Source organism: Eublepharis macularius, chromosome 14 (genome assembly GCF_028583425.1).
Source record: "Eublepharis macularius isolate TG4126 chromosome 14, MPM_Emac_v1.0, whole genome shotgun sequence".
NCBI lineage: Eukaryota > Metazoa > Chordata > Lepidosauria > Squamata > Eublepharidae > Eublepharis > Eublepharis macularius.
Genome location: NC_072803.1, coordinates 4,867,309 through 4,887,404, shown reverse-complemented (window position 1 = coordinate 4,887,404; position 20,096 = coordinate 4,867,309). Strand labels below are relative to the sequence as shown.

Sequence of the window (20,096 nt, the reverse complement as noted above, 5' to 3'; positions counted from 1 at the left end):
TGTTGTTATTATCCCTACAACAATTTCATTATTTATTTCATCACATATCATCACTGGATGAAAATGTTACTGTTTTGACACAACTCGCATTAATTTCATTTTTGAAAATGTTGATTGGTAGAAAAAGCTCATGATGAAATTCAGTATTTTGGATTGTATTTATAGTGTGTTAGGAAAGTGTTCAAATATATACTAGATACAAACAGTGCAGCCCTAAACAGAATTACACCCTTTTAAGCCTATTGATTATGTTTAGGATTGCAATGTATGAAAAGGAAGAAAATATGAAGGGGACAAACTGAACACATTTCTTTCCCTGATTTATTTATTTAGATAAACTCACTTCCTAGTGCAGAGATACTTATGCATACTTATGCAGAAGACTCTGGTACCACCAGTTCCATGCCAGCCCATCCCTGTTACACATTTTCAGGCAAATAAAAAGGCTTTTATTCTGAAATGTGGCATTCAGCCAGCTCTATTCTGTTTTCCCACTGGTGTCAGATGAACTCTGCCATCTTGGGCAGAGACCGTTCATGCAGGATACTTTAGACTCTGCTTCATTATTTGAGCATAGCACCATACAGATGCTTTCCTACATTGCTTCGTTCACCAGCCTTCTAATTAAGAATGTGGCTGATTTCCTTTGGTTTTTGATCCAGTACATCCCAGGTAAGATTTTTTCCCCTTAGTTTTCTACAAAGGGGGTATTGTTGGATATAGCATTTAAAAAAATAATCTGAGACTGAATGGACTAGACGCATAGGTGTCTGTTGTGTTGCCCAGATTACACAAACAAGAACAGTCTGATTAGGTTGGATTCTCTGACAGAGAATGTAGACTTGGGGCTGGGAGGTCATCGGCAAACAGCTTTCTTTGCAGCTAGGTTGCTGGCTGACCTCTGAGAGGCTTTCTGAGGCAGTTGTTCAAACCATGGAGAGTACCTGCTAAATCTTTTTCTACTATTGCTAACAAATCAGAAAATCACAAGTTGAATGATTAGTTACTAGACGTTTCTCTTTGAAATCAAGTGGGCTGGACTCCAAAGGCTTCTAAAGTTGTCTTATGTAGGGACTGTGCTTAAATGAACAGACCTGGGGAGCATGCTTCTCAATCAAATGAATTATTCAAGCAAAGAGTGAATATAGTTTAGTTGGTCAGAGCATGCTTTAGTGCTGTTATATAAGTATTCAATAGCACTTTGACTGCAAGCTTGGCTAGAACAAACGCCTTGAGCAATATCTGTTTTTTCTCCGCATATTGCTCTGCTTTGTTCTACATTGATATCGGTATCATTTTTCCCCCTTTTTTGAATGAGAGCTGGCCCAAATGAATTGTGTGTTGATTTATTTTGATGTGAAAAAATTAAAATCACAACACTAATCCAAAAGGATATTCTTTCAAGCTTCTTTTTGTTTTGTTGTTTACTTTTCCCTCTTTTGATGAAAATGTGTTAGTTCAACTTTTAGTTCATCTGGATCACCGCTGCTACAAAAATAAAAGTTTCTCTGTTTATACTTGCTGTTGAAATATGGTAGTTGAATGGATCTATATTTGATGAATCCTGGGAAAATTTAAAGGGTTCTGGAAATTGTTCGGGCTTTCTCCGCCTTTGTTAAACACATACAAATACAAATGCAAATCATGGTTACATTCCTAGCTTAAGCTACAATAACAAAAAATATATAATGCTCTAGAAATTTGGGGAGTGGATGAAATGTGGCAATGTTTTAAAGTCCCAAGCGTTCAGGACACTGTGTGTGTGCCTGCCCATTGTGCATAGTTCTAATTTAGAAAGATCACAGTATTCTTGCCAGCTTGATCTCTGAGTACAGAACCTGGAAAAAAACGAACCCATCTATTCCTAACACTATGTTTTTTTCATTTTTGTTTTGCTTAAAGCTTGGCATACACATAGGCTTGTTTGTCCTGCATAGAGAGCAGAAGAGCTTTGCTTGCTTGTTTGTTTACTTTATTTATACTCCACCTTTCCTGCCAATGGGGACCCAAAAAGGTTTACGTTGGTGTCTCCATTTTATCCTCACAACAACCCTGTGAGGTAGGTTAGGCTGAGAGTGAGTGACTGGCCCAAGGTAACGCTTCCATAGTAGAGTGGAGGTTTGAACCTGAGTATCCCAGATACTATTCTAATACTCCAACCACTACACTATTGTATACGTCATTTGGTGTAATTGGTGGAAGAGCAAGTGGACGAGTCCAAGATCGCTGATATTAATAGGTAATAATATTGCTTGAGTATATTTGGGGACGAAGTTGGCATCCATCTTTGTTGCAGAGCCTGGGCCTTGGGTTTGTGTCTCTGTTGGTTGAGGTAGTCTGTTGTTGGTAAGGAACTGTTAAGACACTGCCTGTAAGCAAGGAAAGCCTAAGGCCTACAAGATAAAAATATTATACTAATACTACTAATAATAACATTCGATTTATATATCGCTTTTCAGGACAATGCCCACTCAGAGCATTTTACAAAGTGTGTTATTATTATCCCCACAACAATCACCCTGTGAGGTGGGTGGGGCTGAGAGAGCTCTGAAAGAGCTGCGACTAACCCAGGGTCACTCAGCTGGCTTCAAGCGGAGGAGTGGGGAATCGAATGCAGTTCTCCAGATTAGAATCTCGCTCTCTTAACCTCTACACCAAACTGGCTCTCCAGGATGGGTTCTAGATCATTGATGAAGGATGGGTTTGAGCAGTGTGTTTCTTTCGTCTGTGCCCTGGAGCAGGCTATTTCTGGGCAACAGTCTGGCTTTGTCAATCTGTTTATTCACACCACTTTGTGGCTATTGTAATCTCAAAAAATACCATTTTGTAAATCCTCCAGGTGTAAGTCTCTGTCAACAGAATTGGAGTAAATGCATTGTGATGTAGTACTTGCTTGTAGGTAATGGATTGTATAGTTTGTTGAGAGTGGTACCTAGAAGCATGTAGATATGTGTAGCGGTTAGTGGTTTTTCAGTATGAGGTGGTGCTTGTGTGTCCATCATGTAGTTACTTGTACAGTGGTGTCCAGAAAAAGAACCTGTTGCATGGACTGAGCCAAGCTCAGGTTCATGGTGGGCTGAAAGTCATTGAAGTCCTGGTGAAATGTCTTCATAGCTTCCATTCTGTGTGTCCAGATGATGAAAGAGCATCAATAAATGTCAAGTGCAAGAGAATTGTTAGCGGGTATGTAACCTGGCAGAAACCCAGCTACATAGATCCCTCTCCTAAATTATCTTTTCCAATTAGAGAATCGGAGGGGGGGGGTTCAATCAATAAATGACAGTACCCCTGTGGCTTGGCAAGTAATTATGGAATTGCTTTAAAAATAGAACACTCAAGATATTATAGTTTTCAGGGTAACAAACATTTATCATAAAACCAACAACTTTATAGCTACAGGTATAATTGATATGAACATAACATTAGCAGAGAGAGGTGCTTCAATGCCCCTCAGAAAGGGCATTCTGAACAAAGGCAAACAAATTTGTATTTTGATATTGTTGCCTGGGGTGGAATTTCTGTTGTAGGAACATCTCTCTTTTTTGGGTTAGTAATTATTGCTTGGAAAAGGTTTTTCTTCCCCCAGTTAGTTCATCAGATGCTGCTGCAAACAATTAGGGGTGCCGGAGTTACCTGGAGATCACTCTTGCGTTTTTCACAGCTCTATAACAATGATAGATGATGCAACTGCATTTTCAATTGTCTTCCTGCCACCCTGTCTTCTGTGTGGCAAATGAGAATCTTGCTTACTACAGTAGGCAAGAGGGGAGGGTGATGTGATTGAAGCAAAAATGGAGTAAAGTAGAGGAAGCAGAATCTTTCTTTCTGGCTGTGGGACTGTTACAGAGGTAAGAAAGTTTTTTCAGGTTGCAACCGGTTGCTGTATGGAATGAGGCTGCATGAATGCATGAAACTAGGGTTGCCAGGTCCCCTGGAGCCCAACCTGGGGGATGGGGGTTGTGGGGTGTGTGTGGGACCCCACCTGGCTTCCTGGCTAACTTATTTAAAATCATTACACAGTGCTTTTGAAAAGGCTTTTAGTTCTGATTAATTTGTTGCTTTCCTGTTTTTGATCCCCTGGTAGTTCATTGTATCTTGCTTCTTCTGATATTTGCTGTTCTGAAAGGAACGGGTTAAACTGTTTTAAAAATGTTTTTATTTCTGGTGGTTCAATATATTTTAGCTTATTATAATAATGTAAAATAGTAAAGAGTCCAGTAGCACCTTTAAGACTAACCAACTTTATTGTAGCGTAAGCTTTTGAGAGCCACAGCTCTCTTCGTCAGATTCCCACCCCACCCAAGACTGAAAAGTGGATGTAAATATTTTAGTAAGTAAATAAAATGACAGTGTTACAAATACATTTATCAGACTCAAGATCCTTGGAACAATCTATTTCATGGCAATAAAAACAACACAGAGGACAAGACAGTGTTTGCACCTTTCTAACACAACAGCGAAGTTGTAATTTGTTCTCATGACAAATGGATTCAGACAACCTATTTATTACATGCAGTCTTTAAGGGGTGATTAGATAGTGCAGGCACTCTGTGGTCCTTACAATATTTTAGCAGTGCAGTCCAATTAGGAAGCTAGATATTCAGCTTCTCATTTATCCCTCATCTCCAGTGTTTTCAGTTTAGGGACGCTGTTCTTTTTTGTCCATTCTTTGAAATGGTCTTAGCCATGTGCAGCTGTGTTGAAGTGGCAGCACAATCTTAACATGAGACGCACCAGGCTTATATTGTACACAGGGGGATCGATATCATTCTCTTCCTGTTGAATAATCTCTCACTTTGTTTCCACAGTTTTGAACAGCCTTCCAGGCAGTCAGAAGCAGCAGGTCACCTTCAGCAGACGGAAAGGTTTGGAATGTATCGCACCATTGTTTGCCAGTGTGGAGGAGACACCCCAGCAAATCCCCACATGCATCAAAGGGTGCATCCCCCCGTGGCTCAAAGGAAAACTGCTGAGGAATGGGCCAGGGAAATTTGACTTTGGAAAAGATAAGTAAGGCCTGCTTTGAGTTGTTGGATTCTCTGTTGTTTGTTCATTACACTCTTAGGTAATGAGTGTCTCTATACCAGATATCTTGATGCGTGTTTGTCAAGTGTAGGGAGATGCAATGTTAACCAGGGAGCATAGTTTAAAAAGACAGTGCCGGCAGAGATTGCTCCTCAGAGGGTTTGTTAATTTCATTTTCGCCTCCCTGAAGGCTCTGTCAATTTCACCTCTCCCACTGTGTGGGATCGCAAACAGAGGGCAGCGAGGAGTGGAAATGGGCTGGAGCTGCCTTCCAGAGCTGGGCTTGGACCCGGAGAGGTTATCATAGGCTGAAGTTTCCCTTCTGGCATTTCACAGCCCCTTCACACAGTTCCAGTGTATAGCAAAGCCTTTGCCTGCTGCTGGCCCTGTCTTTTTAAACTACCCTTCCCGGCTAACATTGCATCTCCCGGCACGTGTTCTTCACGTGTCAGATGTCTCGTGTAGAGAGACTCAGTGACCATAGCTGTCTATGGGTGAGGCTATCCATGCAAGTTACTAGCCCTTTGGTTACTTCAGTCCTCTGAACTGGGACTATTGCTAAGGTTGAGATGTGGCCCATTCTTTCTATCTGATCTGCTTAGCTGCGAATGAAAAAGACACACCAATGCCCTGCTGACTGATACCTTTAATGATAAGCATTGCTTTTCTCTTTTAGAAAGACTTTTTTTAAAATGTGAGATTTACAAGGAAGAGGTGTTCCCAATGTTTAAAAATGAGAAAAAACTTGTAGATTTTTATCCAATAGAATTGATTTCCCTCCCACTCCTCCCAGTATGTGAACTTTGACGGAAAACTATTAAACAATTCCCTCAAATCTGGAGAACAGACCTGTGTTTGCTTACCAGAGTCCATCCCTAGAAAGCAGTAGGTTCTTGATCTTGGTCATACTTTGATCCATGTGCAGATATTTTTTTGTGTGGTCCTCATCCTGCAAAGTCCATGTGCAGTTGTCCTGATTTGTGATCAGTTCCACCAGTGTACTTGAATGCATAAAGTTCTGGATTTGGATGCATAAAACAATGAAATGGAGCCCAACACGGCCTTTAAAATGGACCGTGTAATGCAACACCCCATGTACCTTTCTTCTCCTTTGACGGTGTTTCTTTTCTCTGATGGTAGCTACAACCATTGGTTTGATGGTGCTGCCCTGCTCCATCAGTTCACGATTGAAAATGGGGCCGTGAAATACCGAAGCAAGTTCCTAAGGAGTGAGTCCTATATGTCTAACAGCCAGAACAACCGGATCACGGCCTCTGAGTTTGGAACCCTGGCTATGCCAGACCCTTGCAAGAGCATTTTTGAGCGCTTCATGTCACGGTTTGAACAATTACGTAAGTCTCTTTCTTAGATCAGCTCTATCACATCTTCTTGTTGTTGCTGAGGTGGTTGTTGTCCATTCAGAAATTCTAAACAAAATTGTGGAGCAACATTTTGCTTTTGTGTTGAGGTTTTTTACAGTGTGCCTGTTGCAGAGGGTGAGCAGGATTCAGTACAAACATGGGCTCAGCTGAAGCCTGTTGCAGAGGGTGAGCAGTACAAACTTGGGCTCAGCTGAAGCGTACTTTCACTGTCCGTCCTTGAGCGCCATCCCCTGTAATTTTCATGCCCGACTGGAAAGCTTGCTTAAAGCAGTTTATGCCTCTTGAGTTGCAGAAAAGGAAAACAAAAAGGGGGAACCAATTGAGAAAGCAATTGTAAGCAGGCCCACTCAGAAAGAGTCCTACTTCAATCTCTTCAATTGCACCTCCTTCCAGGAAAATGTTCTTAGAATTGCAGTGCAAGGGATGCAAGAGTGGCTGAGAGCCAAGCTACAAAAAATGGATTACACGAGGAGAAGCACGTGAAGGGAGTCACAATGTTAGCCAGGAAGCTGAGTTTTAAAAGAGATCAGATGGCTCTGTCAATTTCTCCTCTCTATGGTGCCAGGGAGATTGCTCCTCAGAGGGTTTGTTAATTTCCTCTTCACCTCCTAGAAGGGGAGGCAAAACTGACAGAGCCTTCTAGAGGTCAAGAGGAAATTAACAAACCCTCTGAGGAGCAATCTCCCAGGCACCATAGAGAGGAGAAATTGACAGAGCCTTCTGATCTCTTTTAAAACTCAGCTTCCTGGCTAACATTGTGACTCCCTTCACGTGCTCCTCCTGTGTAATTCATTTTTTGTAGCTTAGCTCTAAGTGATCAAGTATTAGAAGTCCAAGGACTGGCCATCAACACAATTACATGCTCTGCTAAAGAATGCCGTGGACCTCCATCAAACCATCACTGAACTTCGCTGTCTTCACTATCTGCCAGTGCTTTTCACTGGCCAAAGGGATCTCATCAAATACTTACTTGATCTCTCCCCCCCATGCCTTTTTAATTCTGTATGCCCATAGTGTCTAATAATCCAAATGAAGGAGCTGTCTTATATTCTTCGAAATCAGTCTGATAGTTCTCTACATCAGTGATTTGATTGCATGGAAATCAACCTTTGCCATGTCGACATTAAACTTATGCAATGAACCAAGAGTGGGAATACATTTACTGGCCCAGAGCAAAATATGGCATAAGGAATTCTTCTTCCCATGCCCTCTCTCAGCTCCTAGGGAGGTCCCCCCTCCACCTCTTTCCTCCTCAGTTCTCGAGGCACCAGTGAATTCACCAAGGGGATAGGCTTCTTTAGACCACATTTCTGTCAATTCACTAGTCCCCCCTAAAGGCCATGCCATTTCAATGAGCCCCAGGTGTTTCATACCACACTTACAAACTAAGCCAGGACTTTTGTTCCAGAAATAACTGACAACTGCAATGTGAACTATGTGGTCTACAAAAGGGACTATTATGTCAGCACAGAGACAGACTTCATGCACAAAGTGGATGTGGAAACCCTAGAATCCAAGGAGAAGGTAAAGGGGTTGGGATACCCCTTTGATATAATGATTTTACTGTTTTAAGCTGTTGTTAAACTGCCCTGAGCCCGTCTGACGGGGAAGGTGGTCTAGAAACGTGATAAAACAAATAAATAAATAAAATACCAGCAGCAGGATTAGGGTCTCAGAAGATGGAGGGGGGTGATGGGTCACGGCATTTCCACACTGATGTCCACAGTTCTTCGGGGTAAGTTCAGCATATGTTGAAAGTAATTTGTATTGAAGGATATGCCACCTTGGAATGAATTCAGTTTGGAGTTGAGGCTGCAGTGGAATGATAGGGAAATAAGGTGGTAGAATATACTTTGCCACTTCAGTTTGCAGGTAAGGAACAGTATTTTTTTAAGTGCACACCCAAATTTTAAGAAAAAAATCATTGCAAGTAGAAAATGAATGCAGCAGGTACTGCATCTATCCATTAACCAATTATTATTGATTATTAATTAATGTTAATCTTCCATGGAGATAGATCAAGATGAGTTGCCGTGTTTGTCTGTAGCAGTAGAAAAAAGCAAGAGTCCAGTAGCACCTCTGCAGAAGTGAGCTATGACTCATGATAGCTCATAACCTACCCCAAATTTTGTTACTCTTATAGGTGCTGCTGGACTCTTGCTCTTTTCTAATGTTAATCTACTAGCCAAAAGGCTAAAATATTTTGAAGATTTTAAGAACTTCTTCTCGGAAAGACTCACGTCTTTGCATTTGCAGGTGGACTGGAAAAAGTATGTTGCCGTGAATGGAGCAACTGCGCACCCACATTATGAGCCAGATGGAACAGCATACAACATGGGCAATTCATACGGGAAACATGGTGAGACTAGCGGATTGACAGAGATGTGGTCTAGTTGAATTGCTTGATCCCTGCCTGGGATCCCTTTGTTTCTGCTTGTAGGCATGGTTGAGATTCTCTGATTTATTCTTTATTGTGTACTAATTTCTGTGATTGTGCCCATGAAGTGTTTGGAAGTAAATAGTTGTCCGCGTTCTCTGAATAGAAGCAGAAGTATTCTAGCATTGGAAACAGTAAAGATATAGTCTTACATGGAAAGCTTGGAGGAGAGAGGGTGTAAAAACACCCTCTCTAGAAGACAATTTCATAGCTTCACATTCATAGCTTTTGCATTCATTACAAATACATTCACATTCCCTGAATGTGAAGCTATGAAATTGCGTTCTAGTGAGACATACCTTTGGCTCTTCTATCTCTGTGGCAGTAGCTCTTCGAGATCAGAGGTCCTCATTAAAGATGCTGAGGATGGAACCTGAGAAGTCTTGCATACAAAGCAAACTCTCTTTAGCCCCCCTTTTATTAAAATGTTTTCATACTTTTTTGTATGTGCAAAGGAAGAAAGAACAAAATGTGTACAAAATCCCTGGGATAGGAACCCTCATATAGAAACTGGGGTGGATGAGGGAAATATCTTTTAAACAGAAAGAGTTTGGAGTGTTTACTGATTCCTAACTTGCAATGATGAGAAATCCTAATGCTCCCCAGCCCCCAGAGAAACTGTTAACGCCCTGCATGGATTCAGCAATTCTGTGAATTTGCTGACTTCTCACTATTGCTGCTCCCGCCCCTTTCTCTTCCGCCCACATTGACAGGCCATATGAATTGCTGGCAAAGTTGTCTGGTTATTCTCATCACAGAAAACACTGGGGGCAAACTTAAGAGTTTCAGTTTCACAGGGCCTGTAAAACGGAGATGTTCCGCTGGGCCTTCGGCTGAGTGCCAGCGGGTGTCCTCCTTCCATCTAAGACCACCACTTCTTCTGGGGCTGCCCTCGGCCATCTGCTATGCCCATATACAGACTCCCAATATTTGTCTAAATAGCCTACTCCTGGACTATTTTAATGGTTTTTTAAAAATTATTGTTGATTTTATGTTTTTGTGATTTTAATGTATTTTTTAAATGTTGTTAGCCGCCCTGAGCCTGTTTGTGGGGAGGGCAAGGTATAAATCGAATAAAATAAAATAAATAAATAATAAATAAATAAATAAGAGAATGTAAGAGTCTGTTTACCACTCCCCACCCAAAAACTCATGGCCTCCATTTACTACTAAAATCTTTTCTGCAGGGACTAGGTTTTGTCCTGCTGCTGCTGTTTCACAGTTACTCAGAATGTGTCCAGATAGATACTTTCTAGAGGATCGGATGTCCTGTGTTTAGTATAGCTGATTGCCATTCATACAAAGGCAAGTTTGTTCAACAAGCATTGATCCCTCACAGATGCAGGGAGCCAAGGAAATCTGTGAAATTCATAGGTTTGATTTCTTCCAAGTCAATATGAGGATATGTGCTTTTGTTTAGACACCTTTTGCATTCTTGATTTTATTTCTAGTGTCATGGAAAAGAATGCCTTTGGGCAGCGCCATTCGGACATACAGTGTTTGGCAGGTGCTGCTGATACTGGCTGTGGCATTTGTGACATAGAACTGCTCTTGTCTCAAATTAGTAACGTCAATACAAAGTGGAGGGTTAGCACAGCATCTTCAAGTGTTTTGAAATCTGTAGTGATTATTCACATGCATACACATACAGCAATCCCTTTCTGGGATGTTCTTACTTGAATTCTCCTCCTCTAGGATCGTGTTTACCGGGAACCTGCAATTTGTAGCTCATGAGAGAGACTTGATCGAAGGACAGTTCTGCAGCAATTTGGCACGAGCTGTGCTCTGAAGAAAAGGGGGGGGGGCAGAGTGCACTAAGGCAAAACAAAGATGAAGAGACAAATGGTACAGAAGAAGAGGAATCTTTAATAATTGTACAACTCTGTTTTGCATGCAGTTTCATCAGGGGGAATCTTCCTGATTCTTTATAGTTCAGTTCCTGTATACGCACCTTAACAGAGCTGTGCTGCACCTTTGGTCTCTAGTTTACCGCCCTATGGAATCTGCAGTGGGTTGCAGCTCCAGGCTAGAGCTGTGACCATAGTCATAGCAATGCATCAGAGATTTAAATCCCTAACAAGAGGTTGAAAATGACAGTGCCTTCAGTCATGTGTCAGTTAGCAAAGGCATTAAGCACACCAATAGCTCAATAGGCGAACGCCCAAATTCGACTGCAGCTATTGCCGGAATCGTTCCTAACAGATATACTTTCTCCTGTCCAGGTTCAAACTATAACATCATTCAGATCCCCCCGCAGAAGTCTAGCCCTGATGACACCAACCTGCAGGGGGCAAAAATCCTGTGCACCATTCAGCCCCAAAATAAGATGAAGCCCTCCTATTACCACAGTTTTGGTGAGAGCATCCTTCCAATAATCAAAGATAAGGGACCAAGGAAGTTTATAATAGCAAGAATAGGAGATCTCTGTTTCATATAGGGTGACATAGAAGCATAGTCAATAGGTTTCATAGGCTGGACTGTTTGCGGGGGAAAGCCCCAAGAACATGGCTGGTGCATGGGATTCAGTGCGCCAAGATGTGGTGACTATAAGCACACATTGTTTGAACAAGGATTAGAATGGAGGATTAGTCCATCAACAGTTGCTAGATATGATGGCTTGATGGAAACTCTGCATTCAGAGGCACAATATGGTACCTCGGAATATCAGTTCTTGGGGACCAACAGTGAGAGATGGCTGTCATCTGTGTGCCTTGTTTATGGGCCTCCAAGTGTCTCTGGAATCAGTGCTGGCATTAATGGACCTTTGATCGGGAGGTGTAGGACAATTCCTGTATAAAGCTCTATGTATACTGAGAAGTTCCCCAGAAATAACGGAATTAATGCTCTGAGTAAAATTTACTTTATTCTAAGCATTGTATAAGTGCTGTTGGATCATTTGAAAATGTACGGCAAGGAATGGTTTTGCCCACGGGAGGAAAGTTAGTGGTGTGTCGTCCGAGGAGCACAATTAAGTAGTTACGGCAGAAGGAGAGGTACCAGTGCTCAGAAGTGCAATTGGGATGGAGCTTTCCTATCAGCCATGCCATTTTTTGCTTCAAGGAATGAGTGAAAACTATGTGATCTTCATTGAGCTGCCCCTCAAAATAAACCTGTGGAAGTTAATCACAGCCAAGAGTCTTGGGAAGTCCTTTTTGGAGGCGATCAGCTGGGAGCCTGAGCACAAGACCCGCTTCCACGTGGTGAACAAGCTCACTGGGCAGGTAGGTGCCAGGGCTGAGTCTGGCATTGCAATGGGCTACAGGCAGGGTGAATGGAAAGCAGGCAGAGCGGAAAGCAGGCTCTTGTATGGATTTCCAAGAAACCTCATGAGAGCTCAAGAGCCAGCGGCGTGATCACACATATGCACGGTCCAATATCCAATGAGGCATTAGGTCGAGCAGGGAGAGGCAGGCTTCAGCTCAGTCTGGGCTAGATCTGTCCACACTTTGGTAAGTTGAAGAGCAGTCTCCAAACCAGGATTTTATCAAGCCTGAGGTATCCCCCTATGTAATGATTTCAAGAAATGGGTGCATGTGTCTTTAAATGTTTGGTGAGATAGGTGAAGAGTGGGGGGTGAAAGAGAGAGATGAGTGAGTGATATGATTGGTGGATGACAGAGAGTGGGCAGAGTGAAGGCAGTTTTCAGTTACTGAGGGAGAGGAAAAGATTCAGTTAGGGCAAGAGAAGCGAGCTGTGTGCAGCCTGAGGGTGTTCATGTATTTGTGAGGGAAAGGCAACCTGAGTGGAAGCCTGAACTGAGTGTGTCTGTGAGACTATATATTCATTCTATTTGAAGCAGGCAAACTGTGTGTGTGCCTGAGGGCCAAGCTACAAGTGACGAATGACACTTGAACGGCAAGTGTATTTCTCCCTGTTCACTTGCACTCCACTCAATCCACTTGCAGTTCAAGTGTCATTCGTCACTTGTAGCTTGGCCCTGAGAGAGAAAGAATTGAGAGTGAAAAGAAAACAGGCTAGCTGTGTGCTGTCTGAGGAGTTCTCTGTGAGAGAAATATAGAGCCTAGAGAAAGAGGCTAACTGTGTGTGAAGCCTTACAAGAGATCTGTGTGAATGAGTTTGGATGAAGCAACTAGAAGAACTAAGAACTACTTTTATGTAACCAATACGCTTCTTAAAAAATAAACTTTTATTTTGTTTTGTTATATCCCAGAGTAGCAGTCATTGTTATCTCCCATTCCTATCCTCAGGGCCACATAGAACCACGAAGGAGCCTGACGCATAAACACGTTACCAAAGGGAAAACTTAAATAAAATATGTATTGTCGAAGGCTTTCACGGCCGGAGAACGATGGTTGTTGTGGGTTTTCCAGGCTGTATTGCCGTGGTCTTGGCATTGTAGTTCCTGATGTTTCGCCAGCAGCTGTGGCTGGCAGCTGTGGCTGGATGCCAGCCACAGCTGCTGGCGAAACGTCAGGAACTACAATGCCAAGACCACGGCAATACAGCCTGGAAAACCCACAACAACCATTAAATAAAATATATTGGAATTTAATATTCCTGGTGGCAGCTAACTACCCAGAGGGTGTGAAGGGAAAGACTAAAGCAAAATCCACCCTAAAGAAAGTGAAGATCATAACACCCTAGGTCTCATGTAGTGAGGTTCAGTCAAGTCATGCCTGGAATGGAGATTGCAGCCCATATGTGGGGACAGCCCTGGGCAATTGCTTAGGGTGGTGGTGGTGGGGCACCAAGGCCCTGTAATGCTCCAGCGCCACTGCCCAGCTTGCTGAGCTGGCGGGCAGCTTGGGGTGCCTAGTCAGCTTGTGGTTCTGGACATGTCCACTCGCCCATGCCAGCTGGCTGATGGACACCTGGCGTGCACCCAGGGGGCCAGGAGGTGGGGTGGGGGTGGTTTGGCGTGTGCCTGGTCCAGACGGCAATGTGTGGTGGGGTGCCCAGATCTGCTGGCCTTGTGCGCTACCACCAGCCCGTTGCCTGCCCCGCCTTATGGTTTTGTTGGGCTGCTTAGGCTAGAAATCCTTTCTGCCTTTTGTAGTGTCTCTGGCTTTGTGGTTCAAATTGTAAAGTGCTGGGGCTTGGCAAGCTGAAGGATCAGTTACCGTCCCACCTGAGCCTCTCTGGGTTCTGGGATTTCCTTGGTGTGGAAGCGAGTGGCCCAGCCTGAGCTTCTAAATTATTTGGATACAGTAGCAGAATTGCCTAATGGTTGAGAGAGTGTTACAATCTTGGGGTCTATATGAGCAAGATCGTGGAAGCGATTTAGCTGTAATCAAGACTGTGGAAGAGGAGGGGCTGTGGACTTCCAGGCTCTTCCCACGTATAGGAATTGTTTCAGGCAACACTGTGTTGTTTCAAGATTTCCAGATGGGATGTTCTCTTGCTGGTACTGAGATGCTGAGATTCACAGGCAAGGAATGGCTTGCGTGTCTTGTGTGTTCTTTGCACAGGTGTTGCCCATGCGGTACTATAGCAAGCCCCTCATGTCTTTCCATCAAATCAATGCCTTTGAAGATCAAGGCTGCGTTGTCCTTGATCTCTGCTGTCAAGATGACGGGAGAGCCATCGACATTTTCCGACTGCAGAACCTCCGCAAGGCAGGGGAAGCCCTGGACCAGGTAAAACTCTAAGGACGCTGTTGAGTACAAGGCCTGGTTAAAGGACATAGGGCTTCATTGATCCTCTCTGGGTGTTCATTTTCAAGCACTCTCTTGTCCATACACAAGAATGAACAAAGAGTCTCTCTACACCGGATACCTTGATGCATGTCTGTCAAGTGTAGGGAGATGCAATGTTAACCAGGGAGCATAGTTTAAAAAGACAGTGCTGGCAGAGATCACTCCTCAGAGGGTTTGTGAATTTCATCTTCGCCTCCTTGAAGTCTCTTTCAGTTTCACCTCTCCAGTCTAAAACTGTGTGGGATCACAACCTCAGGGCAGTGAGGAATGGAAATGGACTGGAGCTGACTTCCAGAGCTGGGCTTGGACCTGGAGAGGTTATATGGGCTGAAGTTTCCCTTCTGACATTTCACAGCTCCTTCACACAGCTCCAGTGTATAGCAAAGCCTTTGCCTTGCCGCTGCCTCTATCTTTTAAAACTACCCTTCCCGACTAACATTGCATCTCCCGACTCATGTTCTTCACGTGTCAGATGTCTCTTGTGTAGAGAGACTCAAAGACAAAGGAACACGCGTCATTCCTGCCCACTTCCGTTTGTTCTTGTCAGGTGTGTGGGCGCCCCCTTGTGGCGGGGGTGGCGGCGGGTCGGCGCGGGACGCCCCCGGCGGGTCCGTGCTGAGTCCCTGTCAGTGGGTGTGGGGGAAGTTTCCCCGGGTGAGGGCCGGCTTGGCCCCTGGGCGAGTCCCCCTCAAGGCCTCAGATGGGCGGCCACCGTCTGGTCTGGCGTTGCCAGCCAGCAATTAGCTCCACCCGACCAGTCAACCTTCCAACAGCAGGATGAACTGGCCCAGTCACATGCGACTCTCTCCTCCTCGGCCTCGGGGCTCACCTCCCTAAATACCTCTGCCCCTTATGACCAACCCCACCCTTCCCCTCCAGTGCCCGCCCCCAGTGCCATTCCCACCACCTGGGCCAGGCGTGGCCACATCCTGCTGCCCCATCCGCCCCGGCCCCATTGGCTGTCTTGTCCCTGCTCCCTCCCTTCCTTCCCTCTGTCCTGCCCCCTGTCTCCTCCTCCCCCTCTAGCTGGCCTTGCTGGATGGCTGCCCGGGCTGTCCCTCTGCTGGCTGCTCCCGCCCCCTCCCTTGGCCTGCTGGGGGTTGTGGTTCCCCTTCGAGCTCTGCGCCGGCGCGGGCGTCCCGCCGCGGCCCGGCTTCCTGGGCGGCCGCTCTCGGCCTCGCCCATGGCCGCGGCGCCCCGCCGGCGCGGGCCCTGGTTGCCGGGGTTGCGGCTGCGGCCGAGAGGACGGCCTTCCCCCTCCGCGGCCGCTTGCTGCTCGGCGCCGGGCTCCTGGCCTCGGCGGGTCGGCGGCCGCGGCCGTCAGCTCCGCCGGGGGGTTGAAGGGGCCTCCTCGTCTGGGCGGCGTTCCCGTGGCCGCGCCGGTGTTCCTCCCGGCGCATCTCCCGGCCGTCTCCAGGGGCCGCAGGTAGGTCTCGTCGCCGGCGGGGGCGAGGGAGGGGGTGGGGGTCGCGGAGTCCGAGGGCGTGGCACCGCCACCCCTCGGACAGTTCTTTTCTTAAAGCTACTGCACTGCATAGCATTTTCTGCACTCATGTGCCAGACAAGATGTTGAAATTTTCTCAGAGGGGTGGAAAGGGCTTTATGATGCGGAAGCAGCTCCCTTGTTTGTTGCACCTGTTAGACTGGGCATAAAATGAGAACCTAAAATGATCTCTATAAAGATAACATGACAATGGATTGTTGGAGACTTGCAAATAGAGAGATGTGGCGAGGGTGGTGTTTAGTGGGTGGTGTTCAGCAGCAGAAGGCACAGTTGGCGGGGGGGGGGGCGCAGCAGAGATGAGGAGAGCATAGGCTACGTTCCAGTCTGTTCAGTGCTCAAAGCAAATTGCAGCTGTAACTGACAGCTAGTCTATATTCATTCAAAAGAGAACTGAAGTGCTATTGATGCTTCAACATTTCCTGCAGCTTAAACCTTTGATACTATGACTGACATATATGCCCTGTTAATGAGATTAAAATTCTTTGCATTTGCTGTGCTTTCTTTGCTCTTTTTCCTTTCACAACAGGGAGCACTTTTACAACATTTCAGTTAGATGCAAGAACAGTTATTCCTATTGTGACTGAACTCAGTCAGGGCAGGGGCTTTCCCAGGCTAACAGGGAGCGGGGGCTGGGAAGAGCCCACCTTTGTCCTTGGGGCAACCGCACCTGGGCACACTTCGAGAGGCGGTAGGAAATAAGGTGTTCCCCAGAACATCTGGTTGGGTGAATCACACCTGGGAAGTTCCTTTGGGCTGGAGGTTCCCTGCTGATTGTGAGGCAGGGAGTAGGCAGAGCCCTTGGTTGGGGCAGGCTTTAAAGGTGGTGATATACTGGAAATGGAGGAGGATGAATGGGGAGTAGAAGGATTAGGCCACAGAGGGTAGGTCAGTGACACAACTGAGCCCTGTTTCATGTACTGGAGAAGTAACAGTTGGAGTCGTTGGTGCTTTCGAACTCTGTGAATTTCTTGCTGAAAGGATCTCATGGAGAGACACCCCTTCTCCAGCTTGCTCCAAACACCAACCCTACCAGCCCCATGGATGGCCCATATAGCAGCCATTGGTGGGACACCTGTGTCTGAGCTCGAGACGAGTAGAATTCTATATGGGAAGAAAGCAAGGCTAGGAAGAAGAGCCAACTGTCTTGTCTCCCTAGCTGATGATTCCTGTTTCCTGTCTTCAGGGAACGGAGTTCATCATTGCCTTTTGCCTCACCTTTCTGTCTCCTTGGCAGGTTTATAACTCAGTAGCGCGGCCACTTCCATGGCGCTTTGTTCTTCCCATCCACGTGGATTCCAGTAGCCCCACTGGACAGAATCTCAGCTCTTTATCCTACACATCAGCAAGAGCTGTGAAAGAAGCTGATGGGAAGGTATGGATAGCCTTTTACCCAAATGGGGGTTTCTGAGCTGTGCTGGAATTTTGTTTGGCATTTCCATAGATGGCTAATCTCACCCCTGTGTCATGGCCTTCAACTTTGCCCTACATTGTGCTTTACCCCACATTGTATTTCTGCTACTGGACTACTCCTTGGCAAAGAAGATACAGATATTAGGTTCAAAGTTGAGTGCAAATTAAACTAGAACGTGAACTGAATCAGACCAAATCCATCCCTAGGCCAGCCTTATTTCTAAAATTGCCCAGCTAGATGCCTCTGAAAACTCACAAGTGGGTGACACAGAAGAAACGGTTCCCCTTGTTGTTTGCCCCCCTCTCCAGTAAATGGTTATGGAAAACTAAACAGGAGTCCAATAGCATCTTAAAGATTATCAAGATGTGATTCCAGCATGAGTTTTGTGGCTAGAGCCCACTTCTTCAGATACAGTTCTGTTTAGATGTTGTGGTCAGTCAGCAGCCACTGTTTAACCTTTCCTCCATGAATTCCTCTTAAGCTTGTAATCATTCATCACCACATATAAAATAAACAGACTTGCCTAAATTCTGTCATTCTAGCTCAGAACCTGATATTCTGCTGGACTTTCTTGGGTGGGTTGGGGTTTGCTATCTGTTTTTAGGACCCTTGCAAAACTAGGAATGTGGAACGGGGTCACTTTGCCTTGTTAGAAAGGAAGTTTGAGTCTGAAAGGTTGCTCCACGTCTTTCATTTCCCCCCATTAAAAGTAGTAATTGCTACCGCCTTTTCGTAAGATGGACCATAAGACTACTGAAGCCATTTTCAGATGATGGTTTGAGTCCTTTTTCAGATCTGGTGTACACATGAAAGTCTACATGATGAGAGCCTTGAGGAAGCAGGAGGCCTGGAATTCCCTCAGATTAATTATGCTCGTTGCAACGGGAAGAAATACCGTTTCTTTTATGGCTGTGGCTTTGGTCATATGGTTGGAGACTCGTTGATTAAGATCGACACAACCACCAAGGAGATGAAGGTGAGAACGTATGGGGCTGCTCTGTGGCCTGGATGAAATATAATCTCAGATACTGGCGGTGCGTGAATGGGAGATATGGTTGCCCATTCCAGCTTTGGAAATTGCTAGAGATTTGGGGGGGGGGGGTGATGTTTGGGGAGGGAGCTCAGCAGGGATATGATGTCACAAAGCCTAACTTCTGAAGCAGCCATTCTTCCAGGGGAACTGATCTCTGTAGTCTAGAGACCAGGTATAATTCCAGAAGAACTCCAGGCCCGCCTAGAGGTTGGCAACCCTGGTGGAGGGCTGGGTAGAGAACTGTCTCTGAAAAGCTGCATCAAAGGCCTGTTTTGATCCCTTGTTTTTGCCTGCTAGATTTGGCAAGAGAAAGGAACATATCCTTCTGAACCAGTATTTGTACCAAATCCTAACGCTACTGCAGAAGACAGCGGAGTCATCCTGTCTGTAGTGATCACACCCAAGGAGGTAGTTTCCTTTTCACTGCTTATAAAATGGCCTCGGTTTGGATACGAATAGCTTGTTGTATTGTGCCCTCTAGTGAACACCATTGTGTATATCAAGGTACACAGGGTTGAGGTTTGCCGTGCTATAACTCTGAATATTTACCACATGCTCCTGCCTTTCTCCTTTCCTTTGAGTCTTTCCAATTTGACACACTATGCGTGGAAGAAATGCCCAGCAACTGAGTATTTGGGGTGAGACAGTATCTGTCATTTGATTCCCCCCCTTATCCTTCTTGTTTCAGAATCAAGGCACTTTCCTGCTCATTCTCGATGCTGAGAAGTTCACTGAACTGGGCCGAGCGGAAGTTCCAGTCCAGGTCCCCTATGGTTTTCATGGCCTGTTTATCCAGAATTAACAGGGATTGTTTGTGAGTGGCCACATAACAGCAAGGAAGGACTCCTTGAACCCCTTGAACCTCAAGCATCTTCCCTTCTGTGGCCTTGGGAAAATTCAGTGTGTGCCTTGATTTTCTTGCCTATCCCATCGTGTTTTGAGAACTGCCCAGATCCAAGGAGGTATTGTGAAGGAGAATACATTTATGACTGCAATGAGGATATTTTAGTGAATGATAAATATTGCCCACACACAAAGCTCTTTAAAGAGCCAATCAAGAGATCTCCCTTAGTAGGGGAGGGGAGTTTAACATTTTATTCTTGATTTTTGTATTAAATTACTCTTATTATGATTTCACCATGCACTCAAAGTTGTTAAGGCATTTTGTGATTTTTAGAATCTTTGCAATAACAATCAGTATGCTTAAAAATTCTTTTTTGGAGAGGATGGGCAAAATGTGTATCTAGTAGGAGAAGGGGATGGTTACAGTTCTTCTCACTCACTGTTTTCCAATAGCACCTGCAAGAGCTGACATATGTAAAGGCTATCCCCTGTCTTTCCTGAACATACAATAGGAGAAGGTAACTCAGAGCCAAACTAGATGAGACAAATTACACGAGGTCATGCAAAGTGTCTAGAATCATGTCTGTTCCTTCCTGCCCATGTCCATTTTACCCCTTATGAACACATGTCCTGTAGCCCTAGTCCGTGCACGTGTCAGGTAACTGGTGTAATCGCAGTTGCAAGTGTCCCAAAATAGGTTGCCAGTCTATTCAAGCAAGACTGTATTATTTTTGTCTCCCCTTCCCCTTTGCTAATGCCATTCTCTACTTCAGAAGCAAGAGAGAAGCTGCTTCCATGAAGGGA

At 45.1% G+C, this 20,096-nt stretch overlaps 1 protein-coding gene across 1 annotated transcript; it reads left to right on the top strand.

Moving 5' to 3' along the window:
* The first annotated feature begins 531 nt into the window (after positions 1-531).
* On the top strand, positions 532-19,869 carry BCO2 (beta-carotene oxygenase 2). The gene is made up of 12 exons (XM_054998637.1): positions 532-672; positions 4,809-5,010; positions 6,166-6,377; positions 7,816-7,931; positions 8,664-8,766; positions 11,067-11,198; positions 11,905-12,065; positions 14,274-14,441; positions 17,240-17,377; positions 18,210-18,392; positions 18,747-18,857; positions 19,138-19,869. Exons 1-12 carry the CDS (start codon positions 537-539, stop codon positions 19,249-19,251), a joined length of 1,776 nt encoding a protein of 591 aa, XP_054854612.1. The 5' UTR covers positions 532-536; the 3' UTR covers positions 19,252-19,869.
* Positions 19,870-20,096: the final 227 nt, after the last annotated feature.

Coding starts and splice junctions, on each gene's coding strand:
- BCO2 (XM_054998637.1), top strand. CDS start 537: ATGCAGGATACTTTAGACTCTGCTTCATTATTTGAGCATAGCACCATA. Junction 673..4,808: donor TTTGATCCAGTACATCCCAG/GTAAGATTTTTT, acceptor TTGTTTCCACAG/TTTTGAACAGCCTTCCAGGC. Junction 7,932..8,663: donor CCCTAGAATCCAAGGAGAAG/GTAAAGGGGTTG, acceptor TTGCATTTGCAG/GTGGACTGGAAAAAGTATGT.